General features: G+C 56.1%; 1 protein-coding gene across 11 annotated transcripts in view; it reads right to left on the bottom strand.

Moving 5' to 3' along the window:
* The window catches only part of LOC122382279 (carnitine O-palmitoyltransferase 1, liver isoform-like), a 31,487-nt gene that overhangs the window by 6,026 nt on the left and 8,489 nt on the right, over nt 1-16,972 (bottom strand). For 3 of the 11 annotated variants that reach the window (XR_006256658.1, XM_043367423.1, XM_043367417.1), the window contains exons 2-13: nt 8,029-8,177; nt 7,479-7,615; nt 5,730-5,851; nt 3,999-4,060; nt 3,686-3,784; nt 3,296-3,417; nt 2,869-3,070; nt 2,144-2,346; nt 1,699-1,906; nt 1,254-1,361; nt 849-874; nt 145-210 (exon numbers count right to left, since the gene is read on the bottom strand). Coding sequence is in view for 9 of the 11 variants with exons in the window: in XM_043367423.1 (XP_043223358.1) it covers nt 145-210; nt 849-874; nt 1,254-1,361; nt 1,699-1,906; nt 2,144-2,346; nt 2,869-3,070; nt 3,296-3,417; nt 3,686-3,784; nt 3,999-4,060; nt 5,730-5,851; nt 7,479-7,615; nt 8,029-8,169 (1,496 nt within the window). In the remaining 2 variants the exon portion in view is untranslated. Of the gene's footprint in view, nt 1-144; nt 211-848; nt 875-1,253; nt 1,362-1,698; nt 1,907-2,143; nt 2,347-2,868; nt 3,071-3,295; nt 3,418-3,685; nt 3,785-3,998; nt 4,061-5,729; nt 5,852-7,478; nt 7,616-8,028; nt 8,178-13,031; nt 13,240-15,906; nt 16,217-16,972 lie in introns of those variants that run through there. The other 8 variants (XM_043367415.1, XM_043367414.1, XR_006256659.1 and 5 more) reach the window with 6 other exon arrangements.

A 16,972-nucleotide genomic window follows, 5' to 3' on the forward strand; every position in this document is an offset into this window, starting at 1 on the left:
ATGCTCGCACGCAAACGGCCTCCACAGCAGGTCTGCTGGCTAGGAGGCAAAGAAACGACAGCGAGAATTAGACAGAGAGCCGACAGCTAGCGGGGAAGAACTGAGAGCCAGAGAGAGTGTAAGGTACGGCGGCTGCCAGCATACCCCTCTCGGATGACGTCAGCGGCCAGCACGTACTCCCAATAGTGGGACATGATGGGGGCATCGGCCCTGGGCAGCGGGGGAGGGGAGGGGGCGGGGCGCCGGGTCAGGTCACCGCACCGGTCAGAGACACACAGCGGGAGCGGGGCACGGCGCCGCACAGTGCGCGACAGACTAACGCACTGCGGCGGCGCACAGTGCGCCAGACACGTCACACAGCGCGGTCAAAACAACGGGTGAGAGCAATCGCTGATTCAAAGGGCGAAGAGCCGAAAAATCATCGAAGGTCAGATGAAAACAAGCGGATATCCATTCAAAACAAACGTACTTTGAATAGATAGTCGAAGAGAACACATCAGTTTTAAAAATACAAGGCAGAGCGTGAACACAGCAAAAAGGCAAACAACACCACACGGCCTGGAAATATGATCACAACTCGTCAACACTTCTAATGTAAATGATATATTGCACATTAATCTACAACCATACCTAACAGCATTGTTATTTAAAAAATCACACAAAACTAGTTGCATGAAAAACATGTAACAATCTTAAATCTACGTTACCTGTTGATAGTAACGAGTAAAAGCAATAAACAGGCTAACATAGTAGCCGGTAGGCAATTGAGCATGCGTGTTACGCCATTACAAAGCTCCATTATGAGCCGCTCCTCCCCGCCCCTCCCCGCGGCCGCGCGGGCCACTCACCACGAGTGCTCGCCGTTGAAGCCGATCTGAAACGAACACGGGGTGCGAAGGTCAGTGAGTGACACGGGGACGGGGGACGGTTACTACGTGTTTCGGGCACATACCTATTCTGGCCATGGCACAAAAAGTGACAATATCCAAACGCCATCACTATCAGAGTCAAAGTTCAGAGCAGGTTCGGAACGTTCGTACTCCACCACTCTGTGACCTGTCCGCTCTACAATTATATAATCTAACCCGTGAGAGCGGTAAACACCCAGCGATCGAGTTCACACAACACTAACAAAACGCCAGGACTTTGACCTGGCGCCGCTGTGTTGTGACGGGATACAGGCTGACAGGCTGTACAAACGCTCGTCGTCGCGTGCCCGACGCGTGCCGACGACAACAGTCATCGGTACGTACCCGTCCGTTCCTGCCGACGATCAGGTTGAGCGACTTGTCGTACCAGCGGTTGCAGCCGTTGCCGTGCAGACACCAGCGGCCGAACTCGTCCAGCTTGGTATGGTCGTTCTGCGAGATGGTAGAGACGCAGCGTCAGTGAACAGTGAATGATAGACAGAGCAACACAGAGTAAAAGAGGCACTGAACTTAACACAGAGTGATTGATGATGTAAATGAGCGACATGAGAGAACTGTGAATCTCGGTGCAGTGCAACTATATTTTGTATGCAACACCTCATCTCGCAAACAGACGAAGAGATTGTGCAATGGTTCCTTCCCTTTCACATATTTGAGCCCAATCCCTTCCATCCCACAGACCCAACCCCCGTCCCATCCTAAAGACCCCACCCCTACAGTACCATCGATGTACCCTCGTCCCACACACTCCTTTTTCCTTCCCACCGACCTTGTCGAACTCGAGATCGACGTCGTCGAGGCAGACGATGAAGGCGGCCTTCTCGATGGCCAGCAGGCTGGCGCGGTTGGTGCCGCGGCTGAAGAAGTCGCGCCGCGTCAGGTACCAGTGAGAGCGGTCGGCGGCCGTCAGCGCGCCCAGCTGCTCCTCGCCCTTGTCGGGCGTCGTCTCGTCGTCGTCCAGGATCCGCTGGAACTGCCTGCCCGACGGCGGAGGAGCGCACGGAGACTGTGTCAGTGTGTGGCGGCACAGCGAGACACAGGCTGGCACAGACAGACATACGGCGGGACGGTGCTCGGAAAGTGGCTGGTATGGCAAGTGGACCGACATGAACGACGATCTGCTAAAACTTCGTAACGCGGCAACGTAGTATAAAAAATGAGCATTCTATTTTGATGTTTACTCTCCCGATCCCCTCTGTCCCGTTTGCACTTACATTTCGAGTGTGGCCGGCGACATGAGCCGCTTCTTGATGTCATACACCTGCATCTTGTAGTACTTGCCGTTGTGGATGACGACAATGTGTGTCGAGTCGCTGTAATGGACGATCCGATCCGTCTCGATGCCCGGGACGCGGGTGGTGTTGAAGGTCCGCTCGTACTGCCACGAGCACAGCGGCACCATACCCTGCACCGTAATCTGAGAGGGGAGCGGTCAGTGGGTCAGAGGTGCGTCCACTGGCGGTCCTACAGCAGCGGTCAGAGCTACACCTGCTAAGATACTTGCCATAGGAAACGGAATACAACAAATAGGCTGTCTATCTCGCGTGATCACAGGCCGATGCTCGTAAGGGACAAGTATACACAAATACAGTCCCACTAGCTGACGGAAAAAAAACGTTCCACTTGGCTGTCTTTACAACGTAAGGCAACAGATAAACATTAAGATGTAAATAAACGTGGAGGGACGTAACCTCTTTCTTCAAAACAGTAACATTGCGGACTGACATCACATCTTTCTTCTAAACATAAACACATCAGTCATGTTGACCCTGCCAAGAATACAGCCGTCAGCCCCCCCCCCCCCCCAGTCGACCCTCGGAGAAGACGGACCCACTGACCGGCTCAATCTTCAGCTCAACTGACCGGCTCGATCTTAGGCCCCCACTGACCGGCTCAATCTTCAGCTCAACTGACCGGCTCAACCTTCGGCCCCACTGACCGGCTCGATCTCCTGCCGGTCGATGGCGCGCCGGAACAGCATGGTGGCGTGTGTGATGTTGGCCGCCCGAGCCGCCTGGATGGTGGACGGCTGCATCAGGATGGCGTCGATGCCGTAAAAGTTGGAGTTGACCATGATGCCGCTGCGGCCGCGCAGGTAGACGTACTCCTCCCACCAGTCAGACACGTAGTTGGTGGTCCACCTGCCCGGGGCGGGAGAGGGAAGCGATCCATGAAGACGGTTGTTTGGGATGATCCGACAAAACATTTAGTCATGTGGCTAAGTCACAGGCAGCTCCAATGCTGGCATGACCACCTTCCACATTGTTTGCCCCATGCGACTGGCGCGATGCTGGTAGTGACACGCTCTCGGCCAGCAGAAAAACAGTACCCTGTCTTTCCTACTATCTAGCCCCTATCCTACTTACCATGACTTGAGCCAGAGGTAGCGCTGCAGCCGCGGCCCGAGCGAGGTGCGGAACTCCTCCGTCAGTTTCACCATCCGCTCGTACTCGGCGTCATCGAGCAGGGGACGCACCGAGCGCAGGTACTGCCCGGGAGGCACAGTATGAGAGTCAGCAGGGAAGCGTTACGCAGGTGTGGCAGAACAGAAACGCCGCTGTCTGACAGGTTATAGACACTTATCGTATCGCCTGCCAATTTTCTTAGAGGCATCCCTTCGTCTCACTGGGTCTGTTGGTGTCTCCTAGTCCCTCCCACCTGACGAAGCTCTCCTCGCTCGCGTCTCCTGTTTCAAGGCGTCCCTCTGTCCCTTACCCGTTTTGGAGTGACCCCTAATCCCTCTTTTCGTTCATTACCCGTTTGGTGGTGTCCTCGACACTGGGCAGCGGCAGGCTGGGCAGACAGCCCTGGAAACTGTACAGCTGAGGACGGCTGATGCTGGTGAGAATCTTCACCTGCGGAAGACAGAGACGGACCGAGGTTCGTCAACAGATAGAAACCAGGACACAGCCAAAGTCGGCGGCACAGCAGTGCAGAGTTAGCACAGATCAGACTACCAAGCCCAGATCATTATCCAATATTCGTGTATATCGTCAGACTATTCGCAACTACGTTACATTTTCGCTTACACCGAAGGACCATCAGCCTGGGACATCGTCGATTACTCACCAGAACATACCAGATCTTGGTTTTGAGCGACATTTTGCGGGTGCGGGTCTCATACATCCACCCTGTGGACAGTCGTTAGGTGACGGTCAGCGGTGCGGCGACGCGCTGGTGTCGGTAACAGGTCAGTCGGTATGGGCGCGGGAGCGGGATGGGCGGGAGGGGGGGGGGGGAGAATTGAGCACGGGAGAACTACGACCATTTACGTAACAGCGTGGGTAAGTGAACTGCAGGTCACAGCAGCCCGTGCACGCCCCAGACATACATCGCACACGCAGCTCTAAGAGCGGCCCTGGGTCCAGAGGTCGGCTATTTTCAGCATATTATCATGCCCGGGGCCCCGGACACAGCCATAAAATTGATCCCAAGTTGCGTGACAGGATAACAGATCAGGTCAAATACCGATAAACGGAGCACACCAAATGCCGAGCAGCACACCAAATACCGGCATAATCAGACCAGATTGGCCGCGCAACTGAAGGAAGCATATTCTATTCTGTGATGGTCAGCAGTTCGGTAAACCGACTCAGCGCCGCCGTGGAGGCTGATTGCCGACAGACGAGCCTCGGCTGCCGAAGGCCGGCGACCGGTAAACAGAGGGGCAATCCGATACGGGGGCGGGTCCGTGCAAGGTCCACCGAGCGGCCCGCCCCCGGCGCGCGCCGCTGCACCACAGACAGACTGACCCGCTCCCCCTCCCTCCCCATGACAACCCCGAGCCGTCGTCGGGCGCCGGAGCCGGCAGCGCCGCCGGTGCTATCGGGCTGAAACCGCCCGCGGCTGGCTGAAGTCGGTTATAACCGGTCTGCAGTGGACTCCGGCCGCGGCGGGCTATCCACCTGAGTGCCGGTGAGGTAATCCCGCCTGAGAGGGGCGCTCCCAGCGACCCCCGGCCGGCGCAGAGGGCCGCGACTGTTACCGCGAGGGTGTCATTGATGGTTCGCGGTATCGGTACGGGGGTCAAGGTCGCTGACGGTCAGTGACGCCGACGGACCGGCGGGGCTGACTGGGCCAAGGTCGCGGTGCACGAGATCGCGAGTCGCGAGTCAGCATAGCACACACGGAACGGTACACGGCCGTGAAGGGTCCGTGCCCCCGCCGACCGGCCCAGTCAGCAGAAAACAAGCCACGTTACACGACCAGTGAGGGGCGGACCAGTTACCATAGCACACGACACGGTATACATCCAAAAGGACCGCGCCCCCGCAGCATAACCCAGTCAGCATAACAACCAGTACGGTACAAAACCACGGGGAACCGCGCCCCCGCTCACTAGCTCAGTCAGCACAGCACCCGGCACGGTATATGATCGAGCCGTAAACACAGGCGGTACCCGGCCACTACCGACGGCAGAGCCCGCTCCACCCTTCGTTAGTGGAGTCCAGAGTTCACCCGGCTGACTGAACCCAGCCGGGCTCTCAGCTTACCGGAGGCTTTCCGTAAACTGAGAGCCCGCAGCGGCGACGCAGACCGGCCGACCGGATGGCGCCCAAACAGGGCATTCAATTCGATCCTACATGTATAAACGCATGCTATACAGGGAAGCGTTCGGTGTAGTGGTGAGTTCCCTGCCTCCTAAACCAGTCATCGCGGCTCTAGTTCCGGCAAATGCACGCGGATTTGTGGCAGCCTGGTTACGATCGACTCACCCCTGTAGGTGCATAAAAAGCATACGCATTTCCGGACAATGACCGTGGTTTTGCCTTTGTGGCTACCTGGCAGCGATCGACTCACCCCTGTACATGAAGAGCAGACGCAGGGTGTATTTGAGCGCCAGCGCCACGCTGAGCCAGATGGTGGTGCTGGCGGCCGTCACCGACACGGCCTTCAGCACGTGCTCCTCGGCAGACACCAGTCTGCAGGGGAGGATACACCTATGTCAGTGAATATACCGGCACGGCCTTAAGCACGTGCTCCTCGGCCGAGACCAGCCTGAACGAGGGGTAACTGTCAGTGAATATACCGACACCAGCCTGCGGCGAGTGGGATACAGGGTTACTGAACGGTGAGCTGACCCCACACCAGTCTGTGGAGAGGATTGGTAACGGATATCACGTATAGTCGGTCAAATATGTATCTTTCCCGGCCGGCCCTCCCCTCGCTGGGCAGGTCGGTAACTTGGCTGAATCCGCCGGCCGCTGCGAGTACTACGGAGGGGAGGGGACAGGTTGTGCGGTTGCCGCGTCGGCCAATGAGCGCGGACCTGGCGAGCGGGCTGGGGCCACGGCGTGTTGACCTAATATGGTCAAAGGTTCATGCCCTGCGGGTATGGTCTGCGGCCAGCTGGCCCACTGATTGAGCCACAGCACCGGGTCGCGGAAAGGTTTCGATAGGTATCTGAATTGGAGAGTGGAGACCGTTAGCTTGAACTTGAGTGTAGTCGCTCTAGGTTTGAGATGCCGGGACCAGGGACCTGCAACACCATGATCCTGAATATATTGTGTGGATCGGGTGGCATTCAGATGAAGTTGAAATTTATCCCATTGACTTATAATGGGGAGGTTGTGAGATTGACCTGACCTCAGGTCATAGATAAAAAAATCCGAGACATACATTTTGTGGATATTGTCACCCTTACTAACTCCTGAAAGTTTCATATCGATCGGTCAACAGTTGTAGCTTTGGTGCAAGTTCAAACTTTTTGTGACGTTAGGTCACTCAAACCGACCTGTTGACCTGACCTTAAGTCATATAAGGTCAAAATTCGCACACAGTATGCGCAATAGATGGAAAAACAGGTATGCAAAATTTGGTGGCGCTGCACGCCGCCGTTTTTCGGCTATCTGCGAAAAACCTGGGGGGGGCGCAAATCGCCCCCCCCCCCCGGCCCGGCGCAGGTTAAGATTTTCAGTAGATATGGCTTAACGCTTTCCCGTTAATGCCAAAAAAAAATGAAAAAAGTTTTTGCTTTATCAAAAAATAACCGGTCATAATTCGATTAAATATTTCTCTTGCGCTAATCATCATATCACCAAGCAATCGATCGTATCAAGAGCAACCATCTTAATTTTTAGGTCAGCGACCCCTGTTGAAACACCAGATAATCCTTTGATAGCTCATAGCACTCAGTCTACAATTTACACGGCGCATGAAAGCACAGCCATCATTAGACCATCGCGCTGCCCTCACATTCGTTAGATTCCTAACGCATCCGCTTGCTCGCCTCTCCCGGCCAGACCCGCCGGAGCACCCGGCGGCGCGGCCGTCCAGTGCTGGTCTGCGGTCACTCTCCAGCCGGCCGCTGTGTAGCTCCGCCCCCCGCGCGTGACGTCACAGGGCCGCCAGAGCCGCCAGGGCAGCTGGGGTGTGGGCTCAGCCAACTATCGAATCCAGACCGTAGCGCCACTTGGCGGCCGGGAAAGATACATATTTGACCGACTATACGGTCATTGAAAAGTGAGCAGTGAGCATTGAACAGCTCCAAGCCAGCCTGGGCCGGGGACTAGGCACACGAAAGCTCATCCTTTCCTCCTCCTCTCTCACCGCGGCGCGTGTCTCATGAAGAAGTCGGTGAGTCCGCCGGTGCCGTCGTAGCCGGCGTAGTACATGGCGCCGACGGTGGCCACCGTCAGTCCCAGACTGGACAGCGGCACCGGGTAGATGCCGTTACGGAAACCGTTCTGAAAGGACCGACAGTCATAAACACACACACACTCACAATGACACAAAAACAAACACTAGATGAAAAAAGGCGTCGTAGTAAGCTCAGGCTACACTCGCAGTTTGTTGTTGTTTTTGCGTGTCAGTTGTAGCGTGTTTGTTTTTGTAAGTCATTGATCAAGCGGTCCCTGCGTGCTGTCGATGTTCCGGGTCATTTGGACAAAATAATTATAACATCATTTCATTGTGCTTTTCTATGATAATTTGATAAAGTTAGTGTCATAAACTTATGGTCAATTCAGAAGCGTCGATGGTCCCTTCCGTCCTTTGCTGCGCCCTTCACTCCCCTTTCACTCGGTGTTTGTAAACTAGTCAGACCTACTCCCGCTGGAGGTCAGCTCTCTCCGGACCGGCTGGGCCGACTGGTACTCACGAAGAAGCGGTGGATGCGCCGTCTCCAGGAGCGCACGCCTGACATGAGCACCACGCCGAGCATCTCATGGTCGTAGTTGAGGTCGACGCCCTCGTGCGACACCGAGAAGCTGAAGGCAACTGCCGAGTGTGCCTCGGCCATGGCGGCGACTGCGGGCGGACGAGACGGGTGGTCAGGTAACGCAGCATAGTGTAAAGCAGGACATAGTAACACCACAGGGCACCAGGCACCACACAGCATAATGCAACAAAGCTAAGAGTAGCACAGCATAGTGGAGCACAGCACACTAGCACAGTATGGTCGATAGCAGCACAGCGCAGCAGAGCGCGGCGTAAACCAGCGCAGAGCAGCACAGATTGCAGCGCCGCTCCGTCCGTCACACCCGACGACGGCCCGGCAAACAGTCTGCCCGCCGCGCCCCCGCCGTGATGAAAACAAAACAGAGCCGAGGTATACACACAACTGCAGCAGCGGGCGAGCGGGAGACCGAGTCACACAGTGACACTAGCAGAGAAGAGCGGGCGGAGCGCCGTGCCGCCGAGTTGGAGCGGTTACACAGGATCTCACTGTGCGCGTGGTTACCGGCGGCGTCTGGAGGCACCTAGCGTGCCCCCCCCCCCCGATACGCCAGCTCTGCTCACCCCAGCCAGTTGGACCGGTTCTGCAGACGCCGCCTATGGAGCACCTGTGAGGCCCCGTCTGCGCCGGCCGCCGCGCCCGGCATCGGCGTCGGGCGGGCTCGTTAGCATACGGACCTAGGAGCCGGCGAGGAGGATATGTAAAGGACGGCAGGGCCGCCACACCTCATCGAGTCAGACCGAGTCACCGTACTGCGACATTCCCGTACACAGTCGATGAGAAACGGACGGCTGACGGCACGGTCGGTATGGTACTACCATCGTCAGAGGAGCGAGTCATGCCCAGATCAGGAGCATGACTGGGGTGACTAGCAGTTTCATTGTGCAGCAAACACACACGGAAGAATCAGTGACCCAGAGACCGATCACGGTCACCAAGTCATCGATAGTTTGGTTCTATTCGCTTTCACTGCCTCTCAGTTGCAAAACCTACGAATCAGAAGAGCTCAGCAGAGACATGATTTAGTCAAGTTTATCCCGGATGTGTAGGGGATTTTGTGTGGCTCTGCATTCTGCATAATGAAGCATGAAGTCACGGGCACAGTGCCAGCGGCGACAGCAGCCCTCGGGGAGCCGTAATCAGCCGGCGGCCGGGTGGGCGCGCCGTCACCGCCGGCAGCGCTGGCAGGGGTCCGACCGACACCCGTGACCTTGAGCGGGCGGCGGCGAGCGTCAGCTATCCGTCAGAGAGCCGGCGGGCCCACCGGGCTGGCTAGGACCGACCAGGCTGACAGACTGCCGGGGTACATACTCTGTGCCGGCAGCGAGAGATGAGGAGGCACATGAGCGGCACAACACTGGTGAGGGGTGCGACGGAGTCCGGAGAGGAGCGGGGACACAACAGGACTAAGCCGACTGGGAGGGAGGGCGAGCGGTACCCAGGGTACAGCTGGTTCGGGACGCAATCAGGGCAGAATTCAGCAGCTGACTTCCGACGTCAGCGTAGTCGTCATTCAGCCAGTGTCAGCTGTCACCATCGCACCATGTGTCCCCGACCGTCGTCCAGTACCAGCGTGTCATACAGAGTGTCAGCGCTGACGGAACGCCCCGGTGTCAGCTACCAGACCCGCCCAGACTGCCAGGCTCGGCCCGCCTTCGACGAGCACTGTTCGAAGTTCGAACAGTGCTCGTCGAAGGCGGGCCGAGCGTCAGTGACACCACCCCGATCAGATCGGAACATGAAGCAAGACCGTCGTCACTCGACCCAGTAACACTCTCTGACGACGGGAGACGGAGGTATTGAACTCAATAAGACGTCAATCACTCAAGGTGGTGCATAAAGCACGTTCAAATTTAGTAGCCTTCAAAATCAATAGCTGAAAAAGTCGGCATTTATTAGAGCTCCAGTTTCGAAGAATCGTCCCGGACCGAAGCTCGACAGGAGTCGTCGTGGACGTCTCTCCGCCAGCGCCCCCGAACTGTGACCGGCCGGCGCGGTGGCTTGGTGCGTCAGAGCTCCTGACAACAGCAGGGGTGTGTCCCGGTCGGTTCACAGTCTGAGGCTCATACCCAGCGCGACACACCCCCTCAACGTCAGCAGATCCCTCGGCCGGAAGGTGGGCAACATGACCTGAGGGGCTCGGTGTCGAACCGATACCCCGGATCTCGGCAGCGAAACCTGAGCGGCCAACGGATCAGTCATCAGACACCGGCAGTCGAACGGTGAACCAGACCCAACAGTGAGTTGTCTAAGCCCGTCGGGCAATTTGAAGGCCAATGACAGCCTCTCAAAACGAATCGCTACAAATGGCCCACTTCAACTGAATGGCTCTCTTCAGGTGACGGCAGAGCCACTCGTAATATTGACACTTGTCGCCATCCGATTACTCAGACATCGATAGCTCTCGGTTCGTCTGGGCCGCTCGTGTTGCCGTGGGGAGTGGGATGGATCGCAAACTACACCACACATGACACTGAGGGCCAGAACGGGAGTGAATTCCCGCAACCCAGCATGTGGTGTGTCGAACAACCGAGAGAGGGGCACCTTCTGATATGACGAGTTGAGCCGGTGACGGGGTCTCGTGACGGCAGGAACTGAGCAGTGAGCGGTGACAGCAGCGAGAGCGGTGCCAAGTGTCACCGATTACCAGTGGCCGGACCCTGCCAGCCCCCTCCCCTACCCGTCTACCGTCCCACACAGCTGGCCAGTCAGCCGGCCGGTCCTGCCCCTCCCCTCTCACCGGCCGGACCCTCCCCTCCCGTGCGCTACCTTCAGCCACCGCGCCGTCCCCGGCCGCCGGCACCCAGGGCCGGCGACGCTGACAAACACGCTCACAATGGGACGGCAGCCGGCACAGTTCGGAACAGACAAAGGGCTAAAAGTAGGGAGGGCAGGGGCACTGTACCTGAGACCGACCTATGATCGACCTGTGACCGGACTGACTGACCTGTGACCGAACTGTGACAGACCGATGTATAACCGACCGCCCACCTCGGTCCTCGACATGCTTATCCAAACATAACGTCCCCGCAGCGACCATCCGTGTACGGATTTAGGATCAGACGCGACGGCACGGTTGTGCAAAACAACGCATACCTCAGCGGCGCAGGAAGCAGAGACCGACAGCGATAAACAGCCACTTGACCTCGAACTCCGCGCCGTGCTGCGGCAGCCACCCGCCAACCAACTCCCGCCCTCCTCTACCCCTGCGTCAGCCACACACTTCTCCCAGACGCAGCTGACCGAGCGGAATTAGATTGGCCCGACATCGGACTGAGGCGCCCACGCCCGGTGCCACTGTCAGACCTATCCTATGTGTGGCTGCACAGGTCGATCCGTCAGATCCGGCTCCGCGCGCCACGCACAGTTGCCCAGCCCCCTCCGACGCACAGTGTGGCCGAACACCAGTTTAGCGCGAATTTAATCCCAGCGCCGCTCGGATCCACTGAAAATGGTTCTCTGGTTCCAAAACTGACACTTACCCCTCGCCGGACTTATTGGTTTTCAAAATACGCGCCGGCCGAAGGGGTGGGGGGTTGGTACGACCCCCGTCGCTGTTTCGCCCCTGATGGAGCTAGAGCCCCGCGGAAAAAAAAACGAGCGTGTGCGCCGTTACGAGACGCAGCGACTGGTATCCGATTTTAAGGTCTCAGGCCAACCTGTGACCTCTGAGGTCAGGTCAAGTGAGCCAGGCGCGGATTCATTTTTTATTAATAACTTCGCGAAAAAATGCCGCAGAGCCGCAATTTTGGTATCATCATGTTCGCCTCACTCAGGCGCGTCGAATGGTATACTTTTTGTTCGGCTGAAGTTAACTTAAGGTGTTGACCGTGGGTCAAGGTCAGGTCAGAGTCCTCCATATCACGAAGTTGGTTGAAGGAGGTCATGTTGTATATCATTCGATTCGGCAAGTCTTCCTGAGTCCATTGGTGGCTTTCTCGACTCGCTAGCTCAATTTAATCGGGAGTTATTGACGAAAAACTCTTATTACCCTAGTGACGTCATAAATGACGTCACGTAAGACCAACAATGCATAAGTGAAGCATCGGACCTTGCAAGGAGTGCATGAAATCACGATTTCGTGTGCTTGAGATAGTTTATTAAGCTGGAGCCTGTCCGACCGCGCCGCCCCCGACCTTGGTCAGGTCACATAGGGCGGCCGACTAGACATGTTCAAAGCTGAGTTGACGGCAAATAGGCAAAAACTGGCAGCTGAAACTTGCTCGCTTATGTTCAGAAAGGTACGGAGAGTTCAGCCATGCCCTATTCGTCATATCCATTTTTATCCATTTTGACATTTTTCAACTTCTTTATTAAATACTATCGTGAGAACGATACACATGCAGGGCTCTTCTTCTAACTCATTAAACTCAAAAACCATTCATTGAAAAGCTACCATGATAGCAGAAACAGCTTCATCATGAATTGTGCTATCCGGTGATATGCTATTTTCTCATATATCTTCTCGAAACTTCCGTAAAATTTACGTTGAAAACTGGACATATTTATCAGTACCATAGCCCGATTTTAGGAACCGGAGCGTGGGTCTACTTTCGGCAGGGATATAAGTCCTCAAATGGTAAAGTGGCTTAAAAATAAGGTTCTATCCGATAACTTCAGACAATTTCCTACCCACTGATAGGTATAAATAACAGTTTATCGAAAGTCGGGTTTTTGATTAAATTCGCGCTAATCTGGTATTCGGCAAGACCGTGCGACGGTGACCGGCCAGCGAGCCCTTCCCCGCCCAGGGCTGGCCGGCCAATTAATTTGATCAACATCTATGACAGGCTGATTAGGGGCACCCTACAGCAGGAAAAACAGCAACAGTCTGCTGGAATATAAGATATGAAATGAAAATGCAAATTCCGTATAATAAGCGCGACTTTCAGCCGCATAGCAACACATCAACACTGCGCTCTGACCTCCTCTGTGTTGGAGACCGTCTCAGTACGCCTCCTGCTGCCACTCAGACTCCGCACCGCGCACAGGAGCTAGAGAGGCACGCCGCACAGGCCACCGCCGCCCACAGACACACAAACACAGAAGACAGACGCAGGCGCAGCCGAGCCGGCCGGCCGTTGCGACACGACTCGCCAGCGTCGCCCGGCGCCCGCCGCCGCCCGAACTGCTGTGACGCAATGGGCGGTTGGTCAAGCGGCGGCCGGTGCCAGCGCCGAGACGCGGTCCTCTGCAACAGCGCGGCGCTGTGATACACTCCGCGCCGGGCGCTCTGGGGTGGGGTAGGACCATCCCGATCAAACGAGTGGCGAGTCTTACAACTAAAAATCAATGAAATAACTGTTGGCAATTGACGGTCACTTTGGGAGGTACCAGCACTCTGCAGTCTGCACTCAGCAGGACAATACAGAGTCTTGCTCTCTGGACCGGACACTCCAGCGGCGGCGCTCATTGTTCCATTAGCCCACTGCACGACTGCTGCACATACCGGCGAGTCCCCATCCGAGAGACCGTGAATGGACCGTGAATTGACAGTGAAAACAGACTGTGACCAGACCATGAATGGACCGGGAGTGGACCGTGAAAATGGACAGTGACCGTGAATCTCCGTCGCAAATTGATGCAAGGCAGCGGCGTATTTAGAAAATCGCGAAGGGGGGGGCCAAGGGTTTGGAGGGCGCCACCTCACCCAAGGAGGGCGCCATACGGTCGCGAGATAAAAAAATCACTCAACGGGGGGGGGGGGGGGGGTTGGGAGGCGTTTTTTACCATGCCAACAGTTTTTTTTTGCGTAACCTCGTATAGGTCGTGCTGCATTGATTTTGCATCGTGTGTATTCTTTATACTCCAGGTCACAAAAGGTCAAGTGGTCTTGAAATGCTGCGCCGAAGGCGCGCGAAATTTTTGAAAACAACCTTTTCCTCCGCTTTTTAGGCACGCCTTTTATACGATCACTGTTCAAAGCTCCTCTCGCTCTTTTAACAAATTTGAAGGTATAAAAAATACCTAAGGTTTGGTCGGGCCGCTGCCACACAAACTGTATAGAAAGCTTGGCTCATGGGTGTCGATGTATAAAAGTTTATTGGCGGTGGCATATCTACGCACCAGATCACCGTATCGGATTGATACCGGAGCGCGAGATGCGTAAACATCATCCAAATTACCTCAGACCAGCCTTCATAGCCTTCTCACAGGTGCATACAGTGTACCCACATAACCAGTTTCAATCACCGAAACTTCAGATGCCTGCTGTTGCGGCCGAACCTGTTGACAATACTTAATCGTAATACATATAGATGCCATGATGCACGTAAAGTAGGATCAATCCGTTAAGACCAAAGACGTGTTTTATGCATCGTAGAGCGTAGATAGTTTTGGTAGGTATAGGTACTTCATTCATTGTGCTGAATGCACGTTCATTTGTGGCAGTTTTCACAGGCAAGACATCAACTATGTGCAATAGAACGACTAAGTTGAAGAACATGCCAAAGGAGTAAATAAATGATAGGAGGGCAGCGATCAACGGATGTTGCCAATAGGTAGAAGGGCTGCGATCCATAGGAGGGCGCTAATAGGTAGAAGAGCCCCGATCAACATCCCGAGTTTCGACAGTAGGGCACCGATAGGTAGAAAGTTGGCGAGCAGCAGGAGGGCGCCAATGGATAGAAGGGCAGCGATCAACAGGAGGGCACCAATAGGTAGGAGGGCCCCGATCAACAATCAACAGGAGGGCGCCACCAGGTAAGAGGGTGGCGAGGAACAGGAGAGCACCAATAGGAGGGTGGCGATCAACAAGAGGTCGCCAATAGGTGGGAGGGCGGTCATCAACTGCAAGTCGCCAATGAGCGGAAGGGTGACGATTAAAATGGGGGTGGCAATGGTGAGGAGGGCGCCTTTGCTCAAGAGGATGACACGAACAGGACGGCGTCTGTGCGGAGGGCGCTGGTCAACAGGAAGGTGCCAGTAGATAGGAGGGCGGTGATCAACAGGAGGGTGCCAGTGGTTAGGAGGGCGGCGATCAACACGAGGGCGCCAATAGGAGAAGGGCCCCGATTAGCATTCAACAGGAAGGACTAGGGAACCAATAGGTAGGAGGGCGGCACTGAACAAGAGGGTGCCAAAAGGGAGAAAGGCGGCCTTCAAAATTTCACATGAGGGCGCAATAGGTAGAAGAGCGCCAATAATTATGAGGACGCCGATCAGCAGAGGGGCGGCAATGTGTAGCAGGGTGGCGACCTACAGGAGGGCGCCTTCGGGTGAGAGGGCGCTTATTTACAGGACAGCGGCTTACATAGGCGACCACCGTTACGCTTAGAGAGCTACAGCCTACAAATGTGGTTGGAGGGCGCCCGAGGGAGCCCTCCAACCGTATTTGGAGGGCGTATTTGGAATGGGCGTCCTCCGAGGGCGCCCTCCATCCGTATTTTCCCTGTAAACACATTCGCGATTGGAGGGCGCCCTCCAGTCGCGATTGTTTTTCGATTCGATTATATCACAATTGCATTTGCGATTGGAGGGCGCCTTCGGCGCCCTCCAATCGCAAAGGGCGCCTTCGGCGCCCAAGGGGGGGGGGGGGGGGCCATGGCCCAGTGCCCCCCCCCCTGCCTACGCCCCTGATGCAAGGACATGACTGGCCCGCTGCTACCACTCACCGAAGAGCGTGACAGTATGCTATTCTCAAGGAAGAGAAATACTACAAAAGCTGAAACGGTTCAGATGTCAAATAGTTACTTTTCTAGCATTCCGTGCCTTATGCTGGCTTGAGGGATAAGCCCTTATCCTAAGACCTCACACACCTGCACTGAACCCTACCAGGGTCGTCAGCGGGCCAGTACCCACCCCGGTGCTGTCCAGCCTCAGCTCCGTTCACCAGCCGACCCCTATCCGTTCTCTGTGCTCCGATCACCGGCCTTCCCCGGTCGACGGTCTCCGTGGGACGCCCGTCGGCGCCGCGCTCCTCACCGGCCATCGCGCCCCGCGCACCAGCACGCCGCGCGCGCACCGCGCCCGCACGTCTCAGCACTGAGCCCCCGGCGCAGCACAGCTCGACCCGAGCTGACCTGACCAGACGGGTCCGGCGGGCTGCGGCGGTCAAACCCGTCCCATGGAGAGGTCGAACGACCGGCCGCTCTGGTCGAGAGGCAGGCTCGGACTCACGGCGAGTGAATGTCGCTACTGCGAAAGATATCGACGAAAAAGCAGTCGCTGCTGATACCAGGGTCTAAGTTCCAAGGGCACTTCACCAGCTAGTGCTGCTTGGTGCTCATTGGTGCCGTATGACCACTCAGCGAAATGTGCGCCGGTGTCGCAACCGGTGACGGTCCTGATCTCGGTAGGAATCTGGAACTCGGACTGGTCACGTAACGTGTAAGCTGCCTTACATAACAAAAGCCACCCACCATCGACCCATGAAATAATGAAATAGCAACAGGTGTCCGACACCAATGTCGCCCCCCCCCCCCCCCCCCTGTGGCGGCCGTGGCTCCGTACGGCCGCCACGGGGTCCCAGTACTCCGGTCAGACAAAGCGGTCGATGGTGTCTGAAGTCAGAGGCCCATGCAATGTCCTGGGGCTGAGGAGCTGGCTTGCCCGGCAGACGTTGGTCGACTACCATGACAGTATGGTGGATGACAGTGCGCTCAGTAGGCCACTGGAAACGCAGAGTTTCACTGGAGGGACATTTCACTGCCATTTCTGCTTGGGTAAGCACTTTTTACGCTAGTGTTTACGGAACGTTGTAGCTAGAGTTACACACCCGAGCTCCAAGATTCAAGAAAGTCGTATTTCCCGTCGGTGCACTGTCCAGTGTCCAGGTTACTGACTTATCCCCCTCCCCTACCCCTCCCACTCACAGGTGTCCGCCATTGACGTTGTGTCGGCAGCTAACGAGGGAAAGTAGCCTGGC

Source organism: Amphibalanus amphitrite, unplaced genomic scaffold, assembly GCF_019059575.1.
Source record: "Amphibalanus amphitrite isolate SeventyFive unplaced genomic scaffold, NRLGWU_Aamphi_draft 000136F_arrow, whole genome shotgun sequence".
Taxonomy (NCBI): Eukaryota; Metazoa; Arthropoda; class Thecostraca; order Balanomorpha; family Balanidae; genus Amphibalanus; species Amphibalanus amphitrite.